At 31.4% G+C, this 21,274-nt stretch overlaps 1 protein-coding gene across 1 annotated transcript; it reads right to left on the bottom strand.

Annotated features, from left to right (window-relative positions):
- Positions 1–240: 240 nt before the first annotated feature.
- Positions 241–1,734, bottom strand: LOC145075624 (uncharacterized). Its single transcript, XM_079021802.1, has 3 exons — positions 1,425–1,734; positions 816–1,010; positions 241–728 (listed from the first exon to the last, which is right to left on the bottom strand). The coding sequence occupies exons 1-3, from the start codon at positions 1,732–1,734 to the stop codon at positions 241–243; spliced, it is 993 nt and encodes a 330-aa protein (XP_078877928.1).
- Between the last annotated feature and the right edge of the window lie 19,540 nt (positions 1,735–21,274).

Raw genomic sequence — 21,274 nt, 5'->3', positions numbered from 1 at the left:
TTTCCAAAATTTCGTTTCACTGTTCACTTAAAATTATGCTAGAAAACCTCATTGTAAATTGGTTTACTATTTTTTTTTTCAAATAAAAAAGTGTATTATATAATATCTAAAACAATATTTAATAATAACTTCTAAAATAAAGAGATTATTTATATCTGCAAAATTTTTACCAAACAAATTATCAAGCAACCATCCAAAATAAAAAACCAAATAACTATCCAAAAAACAATTATGACAAATTCAAAAAGAACCATCTAAATCAAAGGTATCTAATGGATATACATTTAAATCAATTAAGCTATTTTCATCATCCACTTTATTGCGGCTTTGTGATGACTCTACCAATTCAAATCTTGAAGGATCTCGTGTTGTGGACGTTATTCCTCTTTTCTTTTTTGATTTTGGAGGTCTTCCTTTTGGTCGTTGAATCATGGGCTCAAAAACGGTGACAGATTGGTTCACAAGTTTTGTAATCACTGAAAGAGCATGTTCTTTCTTATTTAAGGGCCACCTTTGATATGTTGAGCGCAACTCATTAAGCAACTCATCGAATCGATCGATGCCTTCACCATGCAAATCATTTTGTACATTTAACGATAACGTGTCAATCCTCCAATGAGGGTGGATTAAATCCAACGAAAAAGTAGTTCCTTGCCAATATTTTATTTTGTAAGCACATGGAAGACCCATAGTTGTAATAAAGTGACCGGTGCACGGAGTTATAATACCTAAAAAATACTAAATAATTAATAAAAGTGGGTAAATAATAAAGGTTAAGAAACAATAATAAATGTAATAAAAAATATAAATATTACCATCTTTTGCAACATCATATTGCCTATATATCTCCTTCAAGGCAAAGTGAGAAATATGAGAATGAAGCTCTCTAAAAAATGGCATATTGCAATAGTGAGGAACTTGAAGTTTCTCACTTGAGAGTTTCACTTTAATCTCATTAAATTCATGCTCGACTGCAAGACAAATTTTCTCTTTCACTTCCCTCAAATCTCCTATAAAAACTTGCAACTATTGTTTAAGTTTGGCATGAGCACCTTCAGCTCTTGATGAAGACCGATTGCCAAAATGCAAGTACTTATCGGTCCAAGCACTAACAAACTTTTCTTTCCAAGGAAGTCATATTTTTTTTATGTACTCAAGTGCATCTTTCTTCTCTATATACATTGACTCAAATTCATCCCAATTTTTCTCAAAGAGATCTTCCGTCGTCGAGTATACAACATTATTCCAACTTGACATAAAAATATCAAAATCTTCGGCACGTCCAAAATATTTCTTGCAATTTGCCAATACGTTCTTTTCAATATGCCAAACACATAAAAGATTTGTCGTTGTAGGAAAAATATTTTTTATGTCATTCATTAACGCCAATTCCCTATCTGACATAATCACACATGGTTGATTACCTTGTCCAATAATCTCCTTAAATGCACGTAATGCCCAAGAATAATTTTCTTCATCTTCTTTTTCTAAAAAAACAAACCCAGAATAAAAGGATGTATTGAAACATGAAACACCAATGATATCAAGGAGTGACATGTTATATTTATTGGTTTTGTAGGTGCAATCCATCACAAAGATATCAGAAAAGGCTTTGACAAGTTTAATCGACAAAGAGTGTGCAATAAACAAACGAGATATACGCCCCTCCGAATTATGTGAAATATCATATGTAAAACCACCTTCTTCAAGCTCCTCAAATAATGCGTTGATCATGGGCCGATTCCCTAAATTTTCCTTTCATATATTTTTCTTCACATTATATATAGTTCTAGAGATGGCCGGTAGATTTGGGGTTTTTGACGTAAAGATGAAAGAATTTGTCTTGGGGGAATTCCAGCTTTGGTCATCTCTTTAACACTTTTTATTCTTTCGGATGGCAACTGACGAAACGATGGATGCCCAGATATGTCCGTAGATGGCTCATGGTTATGTGTCAAGTCCTTCACGTTAAATGTCCAAGTGCCATCACCATCAGGTCCATCACTACATTTTTTGCCCACAATCTTGAAAGGGCAATCGATCAAACGAGATGTGGTAGTTTTTTTCTTTTATTTGCAATACCTCGTATATCTCGATATGAACCGCTCCTGTCACATTGCAAAATCACGTGCTTGTCTTTTCTTGAACCACGAATAGATATCCCATATCCTTTAGAATAATAAAATTCTCGAACACTTTTTAATAAATCGTCACACGAGTCAAATTTTGAAGTAGTTAAATAGTCTTTTTCATTCAATTCCATTTATTCAACAAATCTGGAAGTTCAAATCAATATTCTGCATTAGCTAATCAACAAAAACAAAGTGTCAAAACAATAATATGGAACGGTGTAATATAACAATTCAATACACATATATATCTTCTTGTTGAACACATAATATTCATATACGAAATACAATATGCAAAACAATGTAAATCCACTCAAATTGAATATCATAAAGCTTCGTCTATTAAAAAAAGATGTATAATATTGATAATTTCATAGAGCACCACAAGAGACGAACCCACCGATCGATGATAATTCCATAAAATTTAGAAAACAACCGTAGACTATTTTTTTTGGAGTTTTGTTTGTACCTTTGCCGGAAGTGATAACAGAACAGTGGGACACCAGTGGAGCAAGCCGGCAATGGCGACAAATAGGACGGCGGTGGAACAATCCGGCGACGATCGGCGGCTGTGGAAGCTAGAGATGGCAAAATCAATTGTGGGAATTGAATTGTCGTGTGTGGAGTCGTTCGTCTAATACTTAGGTAGGGTTTTTTTTAGACTATTTGAGGGGAAGGGGGTAAAGTGTAAAATATAAAAAAGGGTAAATTTGTCAATTTATATAAAATTGTTGTGGATGGCCAAAAATCGTTGTGTACGAATCAGCTCCCTTTTTATAATATTAACACTTTTTATTATTTATAAACATCAAAATAAACAATATGTTTAAATCAAACCATACTAAAAATCGTAACAATTACGTGTTACTCCAAGTCTCCAATACAGCCATTTTAATTTTTATCCAAGGGGGTGTTTGACATTGTTTTTCAACATCAAAAGTCCTTTTTGTAGGACTTTTAATAAAAAAAACTTTTTGTGAAATGAGCTTTTTAAAAAATGTTTGGATTAGCAAAAAAAATTTATATTAACTTTTACATGTAAAGTTACAAAAAATCATGTTTTTATGACTTTTTGAAAGCCTTTGCTTTTCTCTATGCAAAAGTCATTAATGGACTTTTTTATTATCCAAACATTTTTTTTTTTTGACTTTTTTAAAGAGTTACTAGCCAAAATTATTCTACAAGTAATCCCAAATGCCAAGTATGTAAACAAACTCAATATGGTGGGCAACTGCCAACTGGGCATATTTTGTCTCAGGTCCAAAAGAACCATAACATACTTAAAGGCCTATGCCCTAACATACGATGGCCCATAACGCTAATTAAGTAAGCCCAACACAGGGGGCCCATTCATATTCCCAAAGAGTCTATTACTACCAGAAATTTAAACAAATATTATTAGTGGTTTCATACTATTTTGAAATGGCTTTGTTTTTTCTGGGACCGGTTTTATAATGATACAGATTTTTTTTTGTTTATTATATATATATATATATATATATATATATATATATATATATATATATATATATATTTTGGTATCAGACGGTCTTTTCTTCAGTCCAATCTTTTTTGAACTATTCTTTCTTATTTTTTTTGTCCCAACTCGTGTTCTTTATTTGCAGGAAAATATTCAAAAAAGTCTCAATATTTATAGAAAAGTTATATTTTAGTCGCAAGATTTTTTTTAAACGAAAAAATCTTAAAAACCGGCAAAAATTTGCAGTTTGACCATTTTTGGCCTGTCGAAACCGATATCAAATTAATTTGGGACTATTTCGTAAATTAACCAAATATATTGAGACTTTTCTATAAACAAAAAATATTATTACTTTTCTGTAAACAAAAATATTAGGACTTTTCTACAAACAAAACCGTTATTATTATTATTATTATAAATAAAAATACTATTTGTTGAATTTGTTATTATTAATATTGTTACTAATACATTTAAATGCATTTAAATGAAAAAATAGTATTAATGACATTATTTAAGGGTGGAGATGAATGAGATGATGATGCTTTTAACATTGAAATTATGAATATTTGCTTGTATATTTTTACTTTGTATATGGTAATTTCACATTTGTTATTATTGTTTTCAATTCAAAATAATAATACTTAACAATTTAAAAGAAGTTGCATATTTATAAAATTGTTTATAAATAATTTAAGCTATATGAGTTTCTCACTCTGTATATAAATTTTTTTAAGGTAGAAGAAATACTTTCCAAACCCAACAAATCCACTACAAACATCTACATAGGTAGCCCATATCAAAATTCAAAAATAATCAATTATAATATCTTGTTTAATAAAAAGTAATAGGACATGTTTTTTGGATTAATATTTTAAATTTTGATTAATATTTTTGAATTATTACTATTATCTTTGGGTTTCTGGTATTATTTTAATAAAAAATGAGTTGCAACCTTTCATTATGAACCCATAATGTTGGAATGACATAATAAGATTGACCATATTTTGTCCCTTTATATCCCAAAATCTCTTAATAAAATCAGAATTGAAGTCGCTAGTGCTCGAGGCTCTATTACTTCCATAACTACACATCGTTCTTTTAATTTCTTCTGTAGTTTTAGGGATTTCTACGACCAAAGCTGAATCCAAAGAAAGTCACTCAAACGAGTGCTTTCATGAGTTAGACGATTATATTAAAAAGCACCAAATTTAAAGGTAAAGAAAACTACGAATTCTTCATTTCAGTTCTTTTGATATCGTTTAAAATTTGTATTAATCGACCTCTTTCCTTCTTATCATCCCTAGAAGAGAGCCCTACATCCAACTGATTATCTATCTCGACAATCCACTTCTTGATAAATATTGTGTAGCCCGTTAGGTATTTCTCTATCTGCATGCCAACATTTCAACTTTTTTTAAGAAATTATTTTTTTAAGTAATTCATTTTATTATCCACCACATTTTTTTATAAAAACCACGAGAAGTTTGTACTTCCTTTTCAATCCCTCCATCATGAACTACAAGTCAAAGAAGTTTAACAATAATCGATCACCAATTGCTTAAGCAAAATACAGTTATGATCTGACCATTTTTGGAATGCAATTAGGAAACAAACCAACGATTCTTTCTGAAATCAAGAATCTTTTAATTTTGCTCATCTAGTTCCCCATTTATTAGATCATGTTAAAGCTTGAACTCCTATGGAACATCCACCAAACTCGTTTCTTAAATAAAATAATTTAAAAAATTGGCAATTTGTTTGGCAGAAAACTAATCCATACCTCTCAGTTGGGTCGCAAACTACATTGTAGTCTCCAAAGTCACAGCATCACCAATTATTAATAAAAAGCAACCTCCTTATGAATAATAAGTATAGTTTTGTGTTTTTATAATTTGGCCAGAAATCTACTTTTTTATTTCATGTTTTGGCCACAAAAGTTTTTTTGTTGGTTGATTTGGTCCCTAGACTTTCATACATTGGTAATTTCCTCCCTTTATTTTGTAGAATAGCACTTTCCACCCATATACTTTGCAAAATGTCAATTTCACCCCCTCAGATTTTAACAACAAAATTCCTACCCCTTCAACTTTTGCATATTGTCATGTTTGTGGTTTGAATCATAGACTTTATTATGTCGGCAAGTTTGCCCTACGTAAACCGTACACACAAAACGATAAAATAATGAATAGTAGTACTTTCGACTAGAACACAGTAAACAACACCTTCCATGCATCTCCCACGAAATGATAAAGGGCAATTTCTAGTTTGAAATAAAACCTAAACACAAATCCGATAATCTATTCTTATATACTTGTGTCTTGAAGATAATAAATGTTATCAAAAGTAATGTTGAGAAGCCAAAAATGCCTCCTCCACCCAATGGGCCACAATAGGCCTAGAAAGTGACAACGAGCTCAAATTGTTTGGCTGGACAATGGGCTGAAATTTCCGATCTCCTCAGCAGATTTTTGAACAAATTGGTTATCAACTTTACCACTTGACAATTGACATCTCCCCTGTCGTTTGAGAATCCACGTTGACCACCAAAACATTTTGCTCGTTTCCAACATTAATGAAGGTTGATGTTTGTGATTTTTATCAGCTTTTGTTCTTTTAAGGAAATATTGATTTGATTATGTCATCTATATGTTGTGGTGCATCAAAAGATTTACACCATCTATTGCTCATCTACTTCATCAGTCAGCTCATATTCTTAGTAACGGAGAAACACAATCAGGTCTACCCGATATTTCTCTTGTTCAATTAAACGTGTTCAAAGAAACATAATATATAGTTTTACCGATATACTTAATACATTCATTCAATTATAATTAAGTGAAATTTTTATTTATTAAAATACAAATTTAAATATTATAAAAAATCAAATTAAAAAGAAAACTAAATTTTCAGTTACTTTAAGAATAATAAAAGAAAATCAAGAAATAAAAAAGTATATATATAGGTTCTATGGAAAATAAAAAACCCTAAAAAAATACTTAGAGATCAGAAAACTTTTTTTTTATGAAAAAGTCGCAGGTTTTTAAATAAATTCGTTGATTTTTTTTTTGATTTTTTAAAAAAAAAAAAATTGATTTTTGTTTTTTTCAGCGAATTTATTAAAAAACCTACGATTTTTTTATAAAAATTGAAAAAAAAAAGTTTTGTAATCTCTAAGTATTTTTTTATGCATTTTTATGATTTTTAGGGTATTTTTGTTTTCCATATATATATATATATATATATATATATATATATATATATATATATATATATATATATAGGGTTAGGTTATTGTGTTCCAACTATCTATTGTGTGCATGTATGATTGATTGTGAACCAATCATTTTAGTTATTTTTAATAAATATTAATTAAATAATTGGTCTATAATCAATTCTAAATACACATAATAGATAGGAGAAACATTTGAACCTAACACACACAGACACACACACATATACTCTCTCTCTCTCTCTCTCTCTCTATATATATATATATATATATATATATATATATATATATATATAGGGTTAGGTTATTGTGTTCCAACTATCTATTGTGTGCATGTATGATTGATTGTGAACCAATCATTTTAGTTATTTTTAATAAATATTAATTAAATAATTGGTCTATAATAGATAGTAAATAACTAAAATAATTGGTCTATAATAGATAGTAAATAACTAAAATAATTGGTCTATAATCAATTCTAAATACACATAATAGATAGGAGAAACATTTGAACCTAACACACACAGACACACACACATACTCTCTCTCTCTCTCTCTCTATATATATATATATATATATATATATATATATATATATATATGATTAGGTTCATGTGAGAGCACTATATTTGTGAGACGCAATCATAGCCACTCATTTTGTAAATAAAAAAATATTTTTAAAATGCAAAATAATTGAAAATTTTTGAATTTTTTTAAAATATTATTTTCATCACTTTTTATCCAAAAAAATAAATATAAAATAAAAATTACCGTTTTTTAAAATATCTATGAAATATTCTAGTAGTATCTAGTAGAATATTAGAATATTTTATAAATCTGACAAATGTATTAGAATACTAGAATATTATAACAATTAAAAAATCAAATTAGAATATTTACATTGTAATATTCTATTAGAATATTTACGTATTTTTCAAAGAAAAAAATGGTAATTTTTTTTTTATTGTTTTAATGTTTTTTAGGTAAATAAAAAGACGAAAATAATAATTAAAAAGAGAATTTTCGAATTTTTTTTATTTTGCATTTTAAAATTATTTTTAAATTACGTCTCACGGTTTCATAAAATTAACATGGTCTCAAATGAACCTATATATATATATATATATATATATATATATATATATATATATATATATATATATATATATATATATATATATTCTTAAATCTTTTCATTTCATTATAAAATAGAATACAAACTACAATATGACTTTTTATGAAATTATATATATATATATATATATATATATATATATATATATATATATATATATATATATATATATATATAAAATAAGAAAGCATATTCATTTTAATTCCATCCATCGCATTACATTAGTGGTTTTCATTCTAATAAATTAAATAACAATATTTAACAATAGTGCGGCAGAAACTTTCAATTGCTAAATCAAGCTCGTGTGATCGAAGTTCATTATTATAATAACTCGTGGGCCATTCGCACCATATATTGCATTCTTCTCCTTCCAAGGAGAAGGAACAAAAACGTTGTTCTCTCCAACTCAAAATAATACAATATCTTATTTTTCAATAAGACATAATTAATATTCTTTATTGACGTACTAATTTACAATTTTACTTATTTACCTTTTAATAACGGTTTGTAAAGTGTTGATAGTATATGGATCACAAATGATCTCAACTTTGTATTCTTAATCTGGACAATTTGCGGGAAAAGTATAGTATTTTATTGTCGTTGTCAATATGAACATATACTTTGTATTCTACACATAATAAAAATGTATTTGTGTTTCTTGGTCTATATTAGCAACAAATGATGATGACTCGTATGTTGCTTCGGGTTTAGTCATCTTAAATTTTCCACTAAATAACACATAAAAAATAGTATTGATATGTAAGATTACTTGTGTATATATATATATATATATATATATATATATATATATATATATATATATATATATATATATATATATATATATATACTAGGTGTGAGACCCATGTTTTACATGAGTTTAATTAAAAAAACTATGAAATTTTAACAATTTAAAAAGTTTGAATTTATAAAAAAAATAAGAAAAATTTTAAATTATTAAAATTATTGAAACTTTAATGTATTGAATACATTACATACTAGTTGTGAAACTCATATATTATACGGGTTAATTAAAACATAATGTTAAATATGAGTGATTAAATGAGAAGTTTATTTGAATTTGAAATATGAAATAAGTAAAAATTATGAAAAAAACATGCAAAAAATAAATTATCTAAAACTATGTGTTTAATTGTTAGACCCGTGTACTAACGAGTTGTTATAATAAAATGTTAAATACAAATGTTTAAAGTGTACATTTATTTGAAATTGAAATTGAAATTTCAAATTTGAAATTTGAAATTAATAGTTATTATAGTATGTTTAATTTATGAAAACTAAATTAATGATATAGTGAAAATGAATAATGAAGTAATTGACAAGTGGAAAATAAAGATATTTCAAAATTATGACAAAATGACATGTGGCCAATTAAATGAGAGAATGACAAGTGGCAATAACATTTTTATTTATTAGGGTAGATATAAATCATTTCTAATAAATACTTTACATATATATTACCTTACATATTAAATGTGAAATTTTAATTTAATAAAATGAAAAATACAATAAAATGACAAGTGAAAAATAGAAAATTTAAAAACTTTAGAAAATGTCAAGTGTCCAAATAAAAAAGAAGATGACATGTGGCAAAAAAAATTTCATATATATATATATATATATATATATATATATATATATATATATATATATATATATATATATTTGGGTTACATATACGCAAAATAAAGAAAAACTTTTTTGCTTACAAATAGAATAAATGATTTTTTACAATAAAAAAAGATGATAAAAATGGAGGTAAACAGTCATTTTTAAAACTTTTAATAGAAGAGACTTGACGGTCTAAGGACCAAACATATAATCCTTGCTAATCATAACGAACATCCATATAAAAATTTCCAAGTTTGGATTAGAAGCAGAGAAATGTGCATAATGCAAATTAGCTATATGGAGCAAAATTGTAATTAATGCATAAAAACCAAATGGACTAAAAAGTGTAATTCATTAATTTTCCAAATTAACAACTGTGAGGACCAAAGTTGTAACTAATATAAATAAAAAACTACATGGACCAAATTCGTAATCAATGCAATATAAAAACTACATGGAACCAAAACTGTAATTATCCTAAATTAGAAATTATAGGGACTAAAACTGAATTAATACATATTAACAACTATAGGGGCCAAACTGGTAAATATAAAACTATAAGGACCAAAATTATATTTATAATAAATTTAAAACTATAAAGAACAAACATGTACTTAATGCAATTTATAAGTTAGAAGGATCAAAACTGTAATTATTGAAATTAAAAATTGCAAGGACCACCATTTTCATTAATTCATTTCCTGCTATTCAAAAGGATACCAAAAGGTAATTAGATTAGTTTGCATATAATAGCAATATTTAAGCTAAAACTTGTAGAAATGATTACAATTTTAATACTATTATACATTGTTATTTTTTTGTAAAAATGCTTGTATATGCGTCTATTCACAGCAAAATATAAGTATGGTTAGAACTATGGAGGAAAACAGAATCATTTTGATAATCAAATGAATCCTTAATCTTAATGGATCGTATATGTTTCACTATTCTTAATTTACCATTCAATAAAAGATAATGCACAAAATATTATTTTGTCTTTAGGTATAAATAGGAAAGCACAAATGACTCCGACCTATAATTGACAAATGACAAATGACAGTTTAAAAACAGTTTCAAGAAGTTAAGAACCATTCTTCTAGACATCAAAACTATTTGATAGCTTGAGTTGGCCGGAAAAGCTGATCAAAAGTTTACGTGACAAATACTTGTGGGTTGTTCGTGACAGCATGACCTATCCAATAGCTTGAGATGTTCGACAGCATATAAGATAATGCACAAAATATTATTTTGTCTTTAAATATGTTGCTATTTGTAGTAAAAGTATATAAGTTTCTTTTTCTTTACAATAAAAAATTAACTACCTTCTCTTTCTATATGATAGTTTGAATAAAATAAGTTGAACTTTTTTGGCAATTTATTCTGTTAATTTAACTCTAACCCAAGTGGTTTGATCAATAACAATTTACAAAAGCGCTTAGTACACTACGTGCCAAAATAAGATGTTATATTTTCTAAGAAAAGATCCTATACATATATCATTATCATTGAATAAACCAAACATTCAACATAGTATTAGACGAAATGTGGTTCCTAAGAACGTTAATAACAAAACTCGTCACTCTTACATCTATCAAACTTGTTTCCTAGTAATAAAACTTTTCATAATTTTAAAAAGAATTTTCAGTTTACTAAAAAGACAAAATGAAGAAATATACAATCATTTATCTACTAACATTCAATATTTTGTTTATGTATAGAAAAACCCTTACATTTTTAATTACCTTTCAGCTTTAATCAAATATCTATTTTTTAAAGAAGTTACTTAACAAAACATTTATTTTGTTTGTTTTAGGTTGATATACAAAACAAATAAGCAATGTCACTCATTTTTGTTTGAGTAAATGAAGGTTGAGTAAATGATATATTTATTATGTTTTACTTTAGACAAAAGACAACATCACTGATTTTTGTTTCAATGTTAACTTAAAAAACAAAAAAGATAAATGTCATGTCACAAAACAACCAATAATTTTTCTTTAAAAAAAATCGGATATTTACATTAATGTGAAAGGTATATGAAAATGTAGGGTTATATATATATATATATATATATATATATATATATATATATATATATATATATATATATATATATATATGCGCAGATAAAACAAATACTATGAATGCTTGTAGATAAATAATTATGTTTGTATATATTTTTCCTTTACTAAAACTAGAGACATCGAGCAGAATGGCCCCATGAATGAATAATTTAATTGAAAGTGTAAAAGTATATATATTTTGCAAAAATTACATTTTTGTTCGGAATAAGCAATTCTAGACATCCTGGACTATGTTTATGATGCATTAAAAGTATTTCTTCAAGACAAAAAAAAATATATTTTTGACTAACATTCCAGATGGAAATTCCGGTTTCCGGATAAAAAAAACACGATTTCTGAATTTCTAAAATAAATCTGAAATTCGATGAACAATTTTGGAATTAGTCCTCCCACTAAGGAAAAAAAGTCCCTCTTAAATTTTGTAACTATAAACCAGCAACAAACGTTTTACCTACGACTTTTTTTACGAATATCACGTTTTAGGCCGTTAGTGATGGATTTTTGAGAGAATTATCCAACTTTGATACATCTGTTTCTAGTAGTGATTTTGTAAATTTCTTTGTTTTTTTACTGAAATGTATCAAAAAGTTAAAGAAATATAATGTTTGCATACATAATCCAAATCAAATCTGATTTAGCCTATGTTCTTCGATAAACGTTACGATGATTGTAGAATAATAACATTTCATATTAGGCATTAAGAGCTTAATTAGCGACTTAATGTATTTTATCAAAATATTGTAATAATTAGGTAACTATTATGCCCACCCCACAACTCTTGAAGAGAGAAGAGTGTAAGGATTTTCTAGGGGACTAAGGGTGAATATATTTCCCTCTATCTACATGTCTACTATATGACATTGTATTTTGATGTTTTCCTTTGTGTTAAATACTATATGTATAATTTTTTCATTAATATTAAATATTGTGCTATGATTATTCCTTACTTAACCTTTTGAAATTGATATTTTATGTGTGAACATCTTTTAAATCCCCATTTATTGTATCCAGCATTGCAGAAATCGGTTTTAACGACCGATTAATCGCTTGGCAGCATTAAACCAATTACGATCAGGATGCTTGGCGGAAATTAGTCAAAATTGGTCAAACTCGAGCTTGACGGTCATTGGCGGTCCTCGGTGGAAAATATTTAAAAAAATTCAAATTTTTTAAATTTCAAATATTACACCAAAATTTTAAATTTTTAAGTTTTCAAATTTTAAAATATTATACTAAAATTTTCAAAATTTTAAAATTTCAAAAATTCAAAATTAAAAATACTTATTTTTAGGACATATTAATTTTTAAGTAATTTTATTAATAATTCAGGGTCCCCGATTAATCCCTGATTAATTGCCGCCTAGTCCGATTAATCGGTTAACGACAGTCAACCGCCGAAAAATTTTCACAAACTTGATTGTATCTAAATTATTTGAGAATGATTTTTGAAATTTGAGTCTTTTAAATGTTTATCAATGTTTTTAAGACTATTTGAGATTTTGATCAAGATCTTGTGCATCCTTATGTTTTTGACTTTATGTGAGACTTCTGTGGTCCAGACATTATGGTGTGATTAGGCTATCCAATAAGGTGACAAGTGTGGGGTCTAAAGTGTTGTGAATGAAATTCTAGAAATCCTTCACATTAGGGTTAAGTCTTGCAAACGATTCTCTTGGTACTTATGTGATGGTTCACACGTGTTTAGATGATATTATGGTTTTGGAACCTTTGTTTATGTAATGGTCCAACTCCAAGATTTAATCACTAGCATTCCCAAGTCCAACCCACTACTTTGATGTGTTTACACATGTTATTAATGATTTATTAGAATATTATGGTTTTGGAACCTTTGTTTATGTAATGGTCCAACTCCAAGATTTAATCACTAGCATTCCCAAGTCCAACCCACTACTTTGATGTGTTTACACATGTTATTAATGATTTATTAGAACATTGTGTTTGATCTATATGCTCAAGAGATATTTTCTAATAACATAGGATCACTACAATAAAAACACGATTTTGTTAGGGAAGGAATCCGTTACAAAAATATGAAATTCCGTTGCAAAAGACAAATAGCGATGTAATTTGCAACAACCGATTTCCGTCCCAAAAAAACCCCGTAGCGACGGTTTGTGCGGGAAACAATCATTTTGTCACAAATGTGCCAACATAGTGAAATCTGTTGTAGATGGTATTTTGTCGTGTATTTTGTTGTAGGATTTCATTGTGAATTTCATGGTGATAAATCCCTAGCAAACTCTCAGGTGATGAATACCTAGCAAATTCTGTGGTGATGAATCCCTAACAAATTTCTTGTTGTATATTATCTAGCATATTCCATAGCAAATTGTGTAGACATGCTTCCATAGCAACGATTCCATAGGCATGGATGGATAATTATTTAGAAATTAAATCCAAATTATTTTGTAGTAATATATAAAACAAAAAATCAAATAACATTTATATCATAAAATAAAACAATAGTTATTTATTACATGGAAAATGGAAAATGGCTACTTTAAAATTAATATTTTGCAATAAACATATCAACACTTTATTACCTACTAGTTTTATTGCTCTCTAAAAGCATTAATAATATCTATTGCCGATTTAGTTGTTTATGAAGCTGCTCGACTCTTGCATTGTGTTGGCCTTCTTGGGCCTTCATTATTTCCATAAGCTCTTTATTTTTCTCTTTTTTGTTTAGCAACAAGCTCCCTCAATTCTTCTATTTCATCATTTTTTCCCGGAATGTAAGATACATCCGTTTTACTGTTAATCATGGGAACCGCCTTTGCAAAAAAAATCCTAATCCATGTAGTCTTCTTTTTTTGTCATGACTAGGGGTGAGCAAACCCAAACCAAGAAACCGATTAAAACCGAAGAAACCGAAACCGAAGCAAAACCGACGGTTAGGGTTTGAATTTTTTAAAAACCGAAAAATCGGGTTCAGTTTCAGTTTTTACCCAAAAATCGACCCATCCAACCCAAGAAACCGACCCATACTTAAAACCGACAAACTGCCCCAAGAAACTGACCCATCCAACCCGAGAAACTGACCCATACTTGATTGTGTTTTGGTTGTAATCGACTATTTCGGGCTATGGTTGTAACTTGTAATAAACTATTTGTTGTAAGACTCATGTTTTTTTTGAAGTATTTAACTTAAATTTGGTGTTTTTTGAAGTATTTAACTTGTTGCTTCATTTATGGAAAATGGGTTAAAACCCAAAACCCATGGGTTTAAACCCAGAACCAATGAGTGTATGGGTTGAACCCAAGAAACCGAAAAATCGCCCAAATCGACCTCAAAACCCGAGAAACCGATCCTATTGGGTTCTGAAAACCAGAAACCGACCATTTATGGGTTGGGTTGAGTTTGGGTCCAAAATCGACCCAAACCGACCCACGCACAGCCCTAATCATGACCACCAACAATGTAACATCTCAAAAATCACAACAATGTTTAACTTTTCAAAACAACCAATAATCATAAAATGTTTACAAAATCATTGTTTCCCAAAGTGTTTATCAACATCCGAGTATCCCAAAATCATAAGTCCATAAAATAGGAGGATGTGTATGGTCATGCCTTCGCCTTCCCGCGATCGTTAGAAGTACCTGAAACAATAAAATAAAACCGTAAGCCAAAGCATAGTGAGTTCCCCCAAAGTACCACCATATAATTATAAATAACAACAACATGCGTAAAGAGCCTTCAGCCTGACTGGACCGCCTTACAGGGCCTAATACCTATTTGGACTGCTACCGAGCCTTCGGTATAACAGGACCGCCTCGCAGGGCCTACAACCTATCCGAACCGTTCATCGGGTCTTCGGCCTGACTGGACTGCCTTGTAGGGCCTATAGTCTATCCGGACCGCTCATCATGCCTTCGTCTTGACTAGACTGCCTTTCGGGGCCTACAGTCTATCCTGACCGCCCCGGGTATCTTGGCCTTCAGCATAAAGCATGACTGCCTCAACCCAACTAACGATAACATGTCGACACACACAATACAGATAAACATATAACCATGCATCAGACTAACAGGCATATTATAGATCACTACCACATGCTAACATCCTATATACAGGATACCAATCTAACACATCTCTACAACATAATAACATACTAGCATATAACAGGATATCGATTCTAATGGGCCGACCATGGTGCCTTCGACTTCTAAGTACAGTGAGGAAGACTCGCCTCTCAGTCTGAACAATAGTTGATGATGTCCCAACTCTGAATCTCAGCTCTACCCGTCACCTATCCAACCAAGTGACCAATTCTCAAACACAATCCAAAATACCCCTAAGTCAAACTTAGTCAACCTTGGTCAAAGTCAACACCTAGCCAGGTCAACACAGCCAAGTCAACTCAGCCGAGTACACTTTGGCGTATTCTTCTGTATGTGGGGCGTACTCGGTGTTTGACCAACTTACGGGGCGTTGACCGCGTACGTATAGCATACCACTCAGTACGCCCAACATACGCACCCTGTTCATCCCTTTTTCCATTAAGAGCTTAATGCTCCAAATCTCCACGTCCAAAGTCAAATCCAAGGCTAAAATATCATTATGAGTCATAAAGTTTCCAACTTTATGACTTTGCAAGAACAATAAGTGATTAAAACACAAACCCTCAACATCTTAATGCATTAAGACCCTCTAAAGCATGTATGGAGTGAAACTAATCCTCAAGAACACATTTTTATGACTCAAGACCCCTCCTAAGGTCTGAAAGGACGACTTTGGCTGTTCTCAAAGAAAATCCTAACGATTTTGAAAAGTTAAAGCCAGGGAAGCTTTACAATGGCGATTGGTTCGTCGTTTATTCTGCTAGGGAACAATCTGGAGCAGACTTTCATAAAGGATGCTTCTCTTTCAGATAAGCATCTCTATACCACAACCTTACTTGAGTTCATTTTGGAGCAAGTGAGAAAGTTTAGAGGCAACAAGAAAGATGATATCACGTGCTTCTCAGATATGGTTCTTTGGTACATTGAAGTTCGCCAAGCAATTTTTTGCCATGATACCAAAGGTGTATGAAGTGCATAAATGAATCTAAGGCTGAAGGGTTCAGGCCTTAATGGATACAAAGGGGGAGATTGTTGGGTATATTAGATTGCGTCATTGGGCTGTTTTGTTTATGTCCATTATGTTCACGGTATGGACCTGTCCAGCCGTATTTATGATTAGGGTTATAGTATAAATAGTGCATGCATGCAACTTTAGTTAAAAACGTTGGATTGATCTTTTCCTTGTAACCCTAGTACACCTCTATAGTAGCAATTCTTTATAGAGTTCTTCTGAAGTTGTGGTTTTTAATCATTCGACATCTTTTGATCCATATTGTGTTCTTGTTTTCATATCATGCAATACTTTACTTATTATAATCTAATCTATCTAAGATGATTTTATTCCTAACAACAACAAAGTGTATAGTGACTTTCTGCTAACACATAAGTACAAGTATTCTAAATGCTTAACTGATATATGTGTTGTTTAGCTGGGTTTAATATATATGTGCAACATGATTGAATAAACTATATAAATATTGTATCATACTTAAAATATGATTGGTTCGTGAAGGGTTGTGTGAAAATAAATGAGAGGCTATGATAGGTTAGTAAAGGGTTGAGTAAAATAAAAAACGAGAGACCGAGGTAAGTTAGGAAAAAGGGTAGTGCAAAATAACAAGCCATGACTTGTTGTACTGTAACCAGAGTACTATTGTAATGTTGTGTTTACTGTTGTGCTATGACCAAAGTATTATTGTACTGTTGGGCCTAGTTATCTTGGAAGGATATTAGATACTAACTTGTTGTGCAAAATAATGAGCCATGACCAAGTAACATCATACTGCTGTGTTTACCCAAAACATTATGATACTGGTGTGTTGTGCCTAAAGTAATATTGTACTGTTGTGCCTAGTTATCTAGGAAAGATATTAGATAGTAAAATGATGTGCAAAATAATGAGTTGTGACTAAGTACCATCGTACTGCTGTGTTTACCCAAAATACTATCATAGTGTTGTGTTGTGCCCAAACTACTATTGTACTGTTGTGCCTAAATGTCTAAGGAAGGATAGATGATAATTGCTACTGATAAAGATCCTTTAAGAGAGATCCCTCGAGATCATTATTTAAGGATTAGGGAGTGATGATAATGGGAACGAGTAACTGGGTTATTTTTTTGCTGAAAAATATATAGTTAAAAATATAATATTATAGGTTGAAAATCCTATGTACTAACCAGGTTTCCTAACCTGGCCCACTTAGTTTCTTTGTATGACAGGTATCGATATGAAGGTATATGATGTTCGGATCTGATGAGAGATTAAAGGAAATGTAGGCCATTAGATGTTGTAAGGCCAGTAATATTTACGTTTATGTTTATGTTTCTTATATCAATTATGACATACCAAACTTTAATAAATCAATGAAAAACATTTATTTAGAAATACTTTTTATGGGACAAATTCCGCAAAATAAAGAATACTCTATTTTAATATAAGCTTAAATAAAAGGTGTTTTCTTACTATGAAAATGTGGATGTCACAGTTGATATTAGAGCATTAGTTTAAGCGAAATAGAAATTATTAAAGATTTATATACTTAAACTTAAATTTCTAAGCAATGATCGTGATGTGTGTGTCAATATTATTCTAGGTAGTATACCTGAATTGACACAAGCTGTAACGCCCCGATTCTCAGGTATTGTTTAAATAAGAATTATTGGGTTAAGCTCTACTCGACGAGTTGGTTGACCTACTCGTCGAGTAGCAGCGGGGTGGGATCGCGTGTTAAGTGACCTACTCGACGAGTCCATATTGGGACTCGGCGAGTAGGAGCTGGCAGATGAAACCCTAAATCACGGGGTTTGCACCTCTATTTAAAGGAGCCTCAGCCTCCTTTGGCCTCTTTGCAGTCTTTGAGAGCCCCTTAAAACCCTAATACGCGTGTGAAAGGTTCTAAATGGCATGAGGCGTGGCGTGGCGGAAAAGCCAAACCTCAAGCTTAACGAGCCATGGCGAGCTATGGCGTTTTTCAAGGCGTGATGTAAGGCGGCGATTTTGTATTAATTTAAAATTATATTACCACATAAATATAAATTTATATTAAATATAACTACTTGTTAGAAGTGTTAGATCAATAACTAATAACAAAAAGTTAACAAAAACCACAATATTTGTATCTCCGATTTGAAAAGACATAACAAAGAGCAAAAAACTGTGTCTCAAACGAAAAAACACGCGTCATAACACGCCATAACGCGCCATGGCGCGCCATATCACGCCTTGCCACGCGTCACGCCTAACAGCAACTTTATGAAGCTTTTCGTAACGGTGAAGCCACGGCTCACGCCATGGCGCGCCTTTTAGAACACTGCGCGCGTGTGTGTGTGTGCCCATTGTGTGTTTGAAGCTTGAAAAGAGGATCTTTGGAGGGATAAGGCTTGGAGGAAAAGGAGATTGGAGCAAGTAGAGTGTGGGAATCAACTCCTATCTCAGTTATCATCTTCTGGAGGTAACCTCATCGCCTTTTCCCTTGTGAATCTTTTCTTTTGGTTGAGTTTTAGGGTTTTTGGTGAGATATTAAGTTGGAAAGATGAGCTAAGGGCTAGATCTGAGGTTGTAACTTCATATCTGGGCCCTCCTTGGATTCTTGAAGCATAAAGTTTCAGTTTTGGTCATGATTAAGGTCCCTATTGAGCATGAAGTTCCATTAGGAACTTAAAATAGGCATTTAGAGCCTTTAAAGCCATGCATGCACGTAAAGTTTGCAACTTTACATGATAAGCATGCCCTAGAAGCTTGGATCTGTGATTTGGAGCCGCTGCATGGCTCAAAACAAGTCTGTATGGAAAGAGGACTGAATGGACTCGGTGAGTCACGTGAAGATGGCCGTGAACTCGACGAGTTAGATGAACAACTCGGCGAGTCTGATGAAGATTACCATAAGACTCGACGAGTTGAAGAACAACTCGGTGAGTCGGATGAGTTTTCCCTGGATTATGTATGTGTGTGTATCCGTCGAGTTGCAAGGAGGGAACTCGACGGGTGGCCTTAAAGTTTAAACGAGGATCGAAGGAACTCGACGAGTCACCCCGATGACTCGGCGAGTTGGATTGTACTTCAAGGAACTCGGCGAGTAGCTGAGGGTACTCGGCGAGTTGGGGTCAACATGGACTATTGAACTTGACTGAGGACTTTGACTTTGACCAGGGGTTGACTGGTGGGTTATGGAGTACCTTATAAGGTTAAAGACTTATGAGTATATTGTACTATGATCATAGGTGGTGGAGCCTGTGTCGAGTGATCCGAGAGTTGGAGTTTATCTTCCGAGTCGACATTTGCAAGGTGAGTTATCCTCAATATATCGATTGGGTGTACGGAACCAAGGCCATCCCTTTAGTTGTTATTGTTATGGTATGCTACATGTGGTTATGATCTGTTAGATCGGAATCAGTGTAGACAGCATGTTATTCTCTTATGATCCGTAAGGATTGGTATGTTAGTGAACTGCTAGTTCGGTACTCTAGTTACGAGAGAATTCTATGATTGATGATCAGTGTGATAGATATGTTTGATGTTTGTATATGCCAGTATATGATAGATATGCACACATGGTTATTTGTTTGATTGGTTGGGTTGAGGTGGTCCTGCTTTGTGCTAAAGGCCAACATACCCTATGAGTGGTCCGGGGAGACTGTAGGCCCACGAGGCGGACCAGTCATGCCAAAGGCTCGGGATAGATTCATATAGACTGTAGGCCTAGTAGGGCGGTCCAGTTAAGCCGATGGCCAGTATGCATGTTGATTGATTGATTGTTACTGTTATGGCATTGTCAGTGTGGTATTAGTATTTTGGGGGTAGCTCATTAAGCCCTCGGGCTTACAATTTTCAGTTTATTGTTTCAGGCACTTCAGGAGATCATGGCAAGGCGAAGGCGTGACCATACCGCTCCTCATCCTTATGTTATGATTTTGGGACACTCTGTTGAATATTGATTTGAAAACATTTTTGTAAACAATGCTATTTAATTTTTATTATGATCGAAAAATTTAAATTTGGTGTAAAATTTATGGATGTTACACAAGCACTACTTACTTCAGGATAAGATGCCTAATTTGTTGTTATGTGCTAAATGATTTATATCATGCTTTAGGTTGACTAAATTGCTAATACTTGATTAGACCTAAGGTCTGTTGCCAACCATGATTAGGAAATTTTATGTGTTCAGACTTCTAAATGTTTAATTACTATATTAGAATTGACATATAACTTTTCTGACTGATAAGGTGGATTATGCGTCTAAAAATAACTACAACCTTCTTTCTCATAGTATACTTGTGATTCCGGTACAAAGAACGATAGTTTGGTGTACAAAACGTCATGGTGAGAACTCGTGGCTGGTTGAGGAACACTAATGGAAATCAACAACATGAGCCTCGTATAATCGAACGTGCACCAAAGGTTGTGCAGATAGTTGAACCAGTCACGATGGTAGGAGTCTAAGAAATGATTCAGGTCGTGTTAGCTGAGGAAATAGAGCAGACTAGACAACTACTCCA

This window comes from Lactuca serriola, chromosome 9 (genome assembly GCF_051521515.1).
Source record: "Lactuca serriola cultivar US96UC23 chromosome 9, Lser_US96UC23_V15, whole genome shotgun sequence".
In the NCBI taxonomy this organism is placed as follows: domain Eukaryota; kingdom Viridiplantae; phylum Streptophyta; class Magnoliopsida; order Asterales; family Asteraceae; genus Lactuca; species Lactuca serriola.
This window is presented reverse-complemented; position numbering and strand designations above follow the sequence as displayed.

Bases quoted from the DNA above. Each gene is read 5' to 3' on its own strand.
- LOC145075624 (XM_079021802.1), bottom strand. From the start codon at position 1,734: ATGATCAACGCATTATTTGAGGAGCTTGAAGAAGGTGGTTTTACATAT. The intron at 1,011-1,424 runs GTAATCAACCAT...AAGTTTTTATAG, and splicing joins TAAGGAGATTATTGGACAAG to GAGATTTGAGGGAAGTGAAA. The intron at 729-815 runs GTAATATTTATA...AGTATTTTTTAG, and splicing joins ATATGATGTTGCAAAAGATG to GTATTATAACTCCGTGCACC.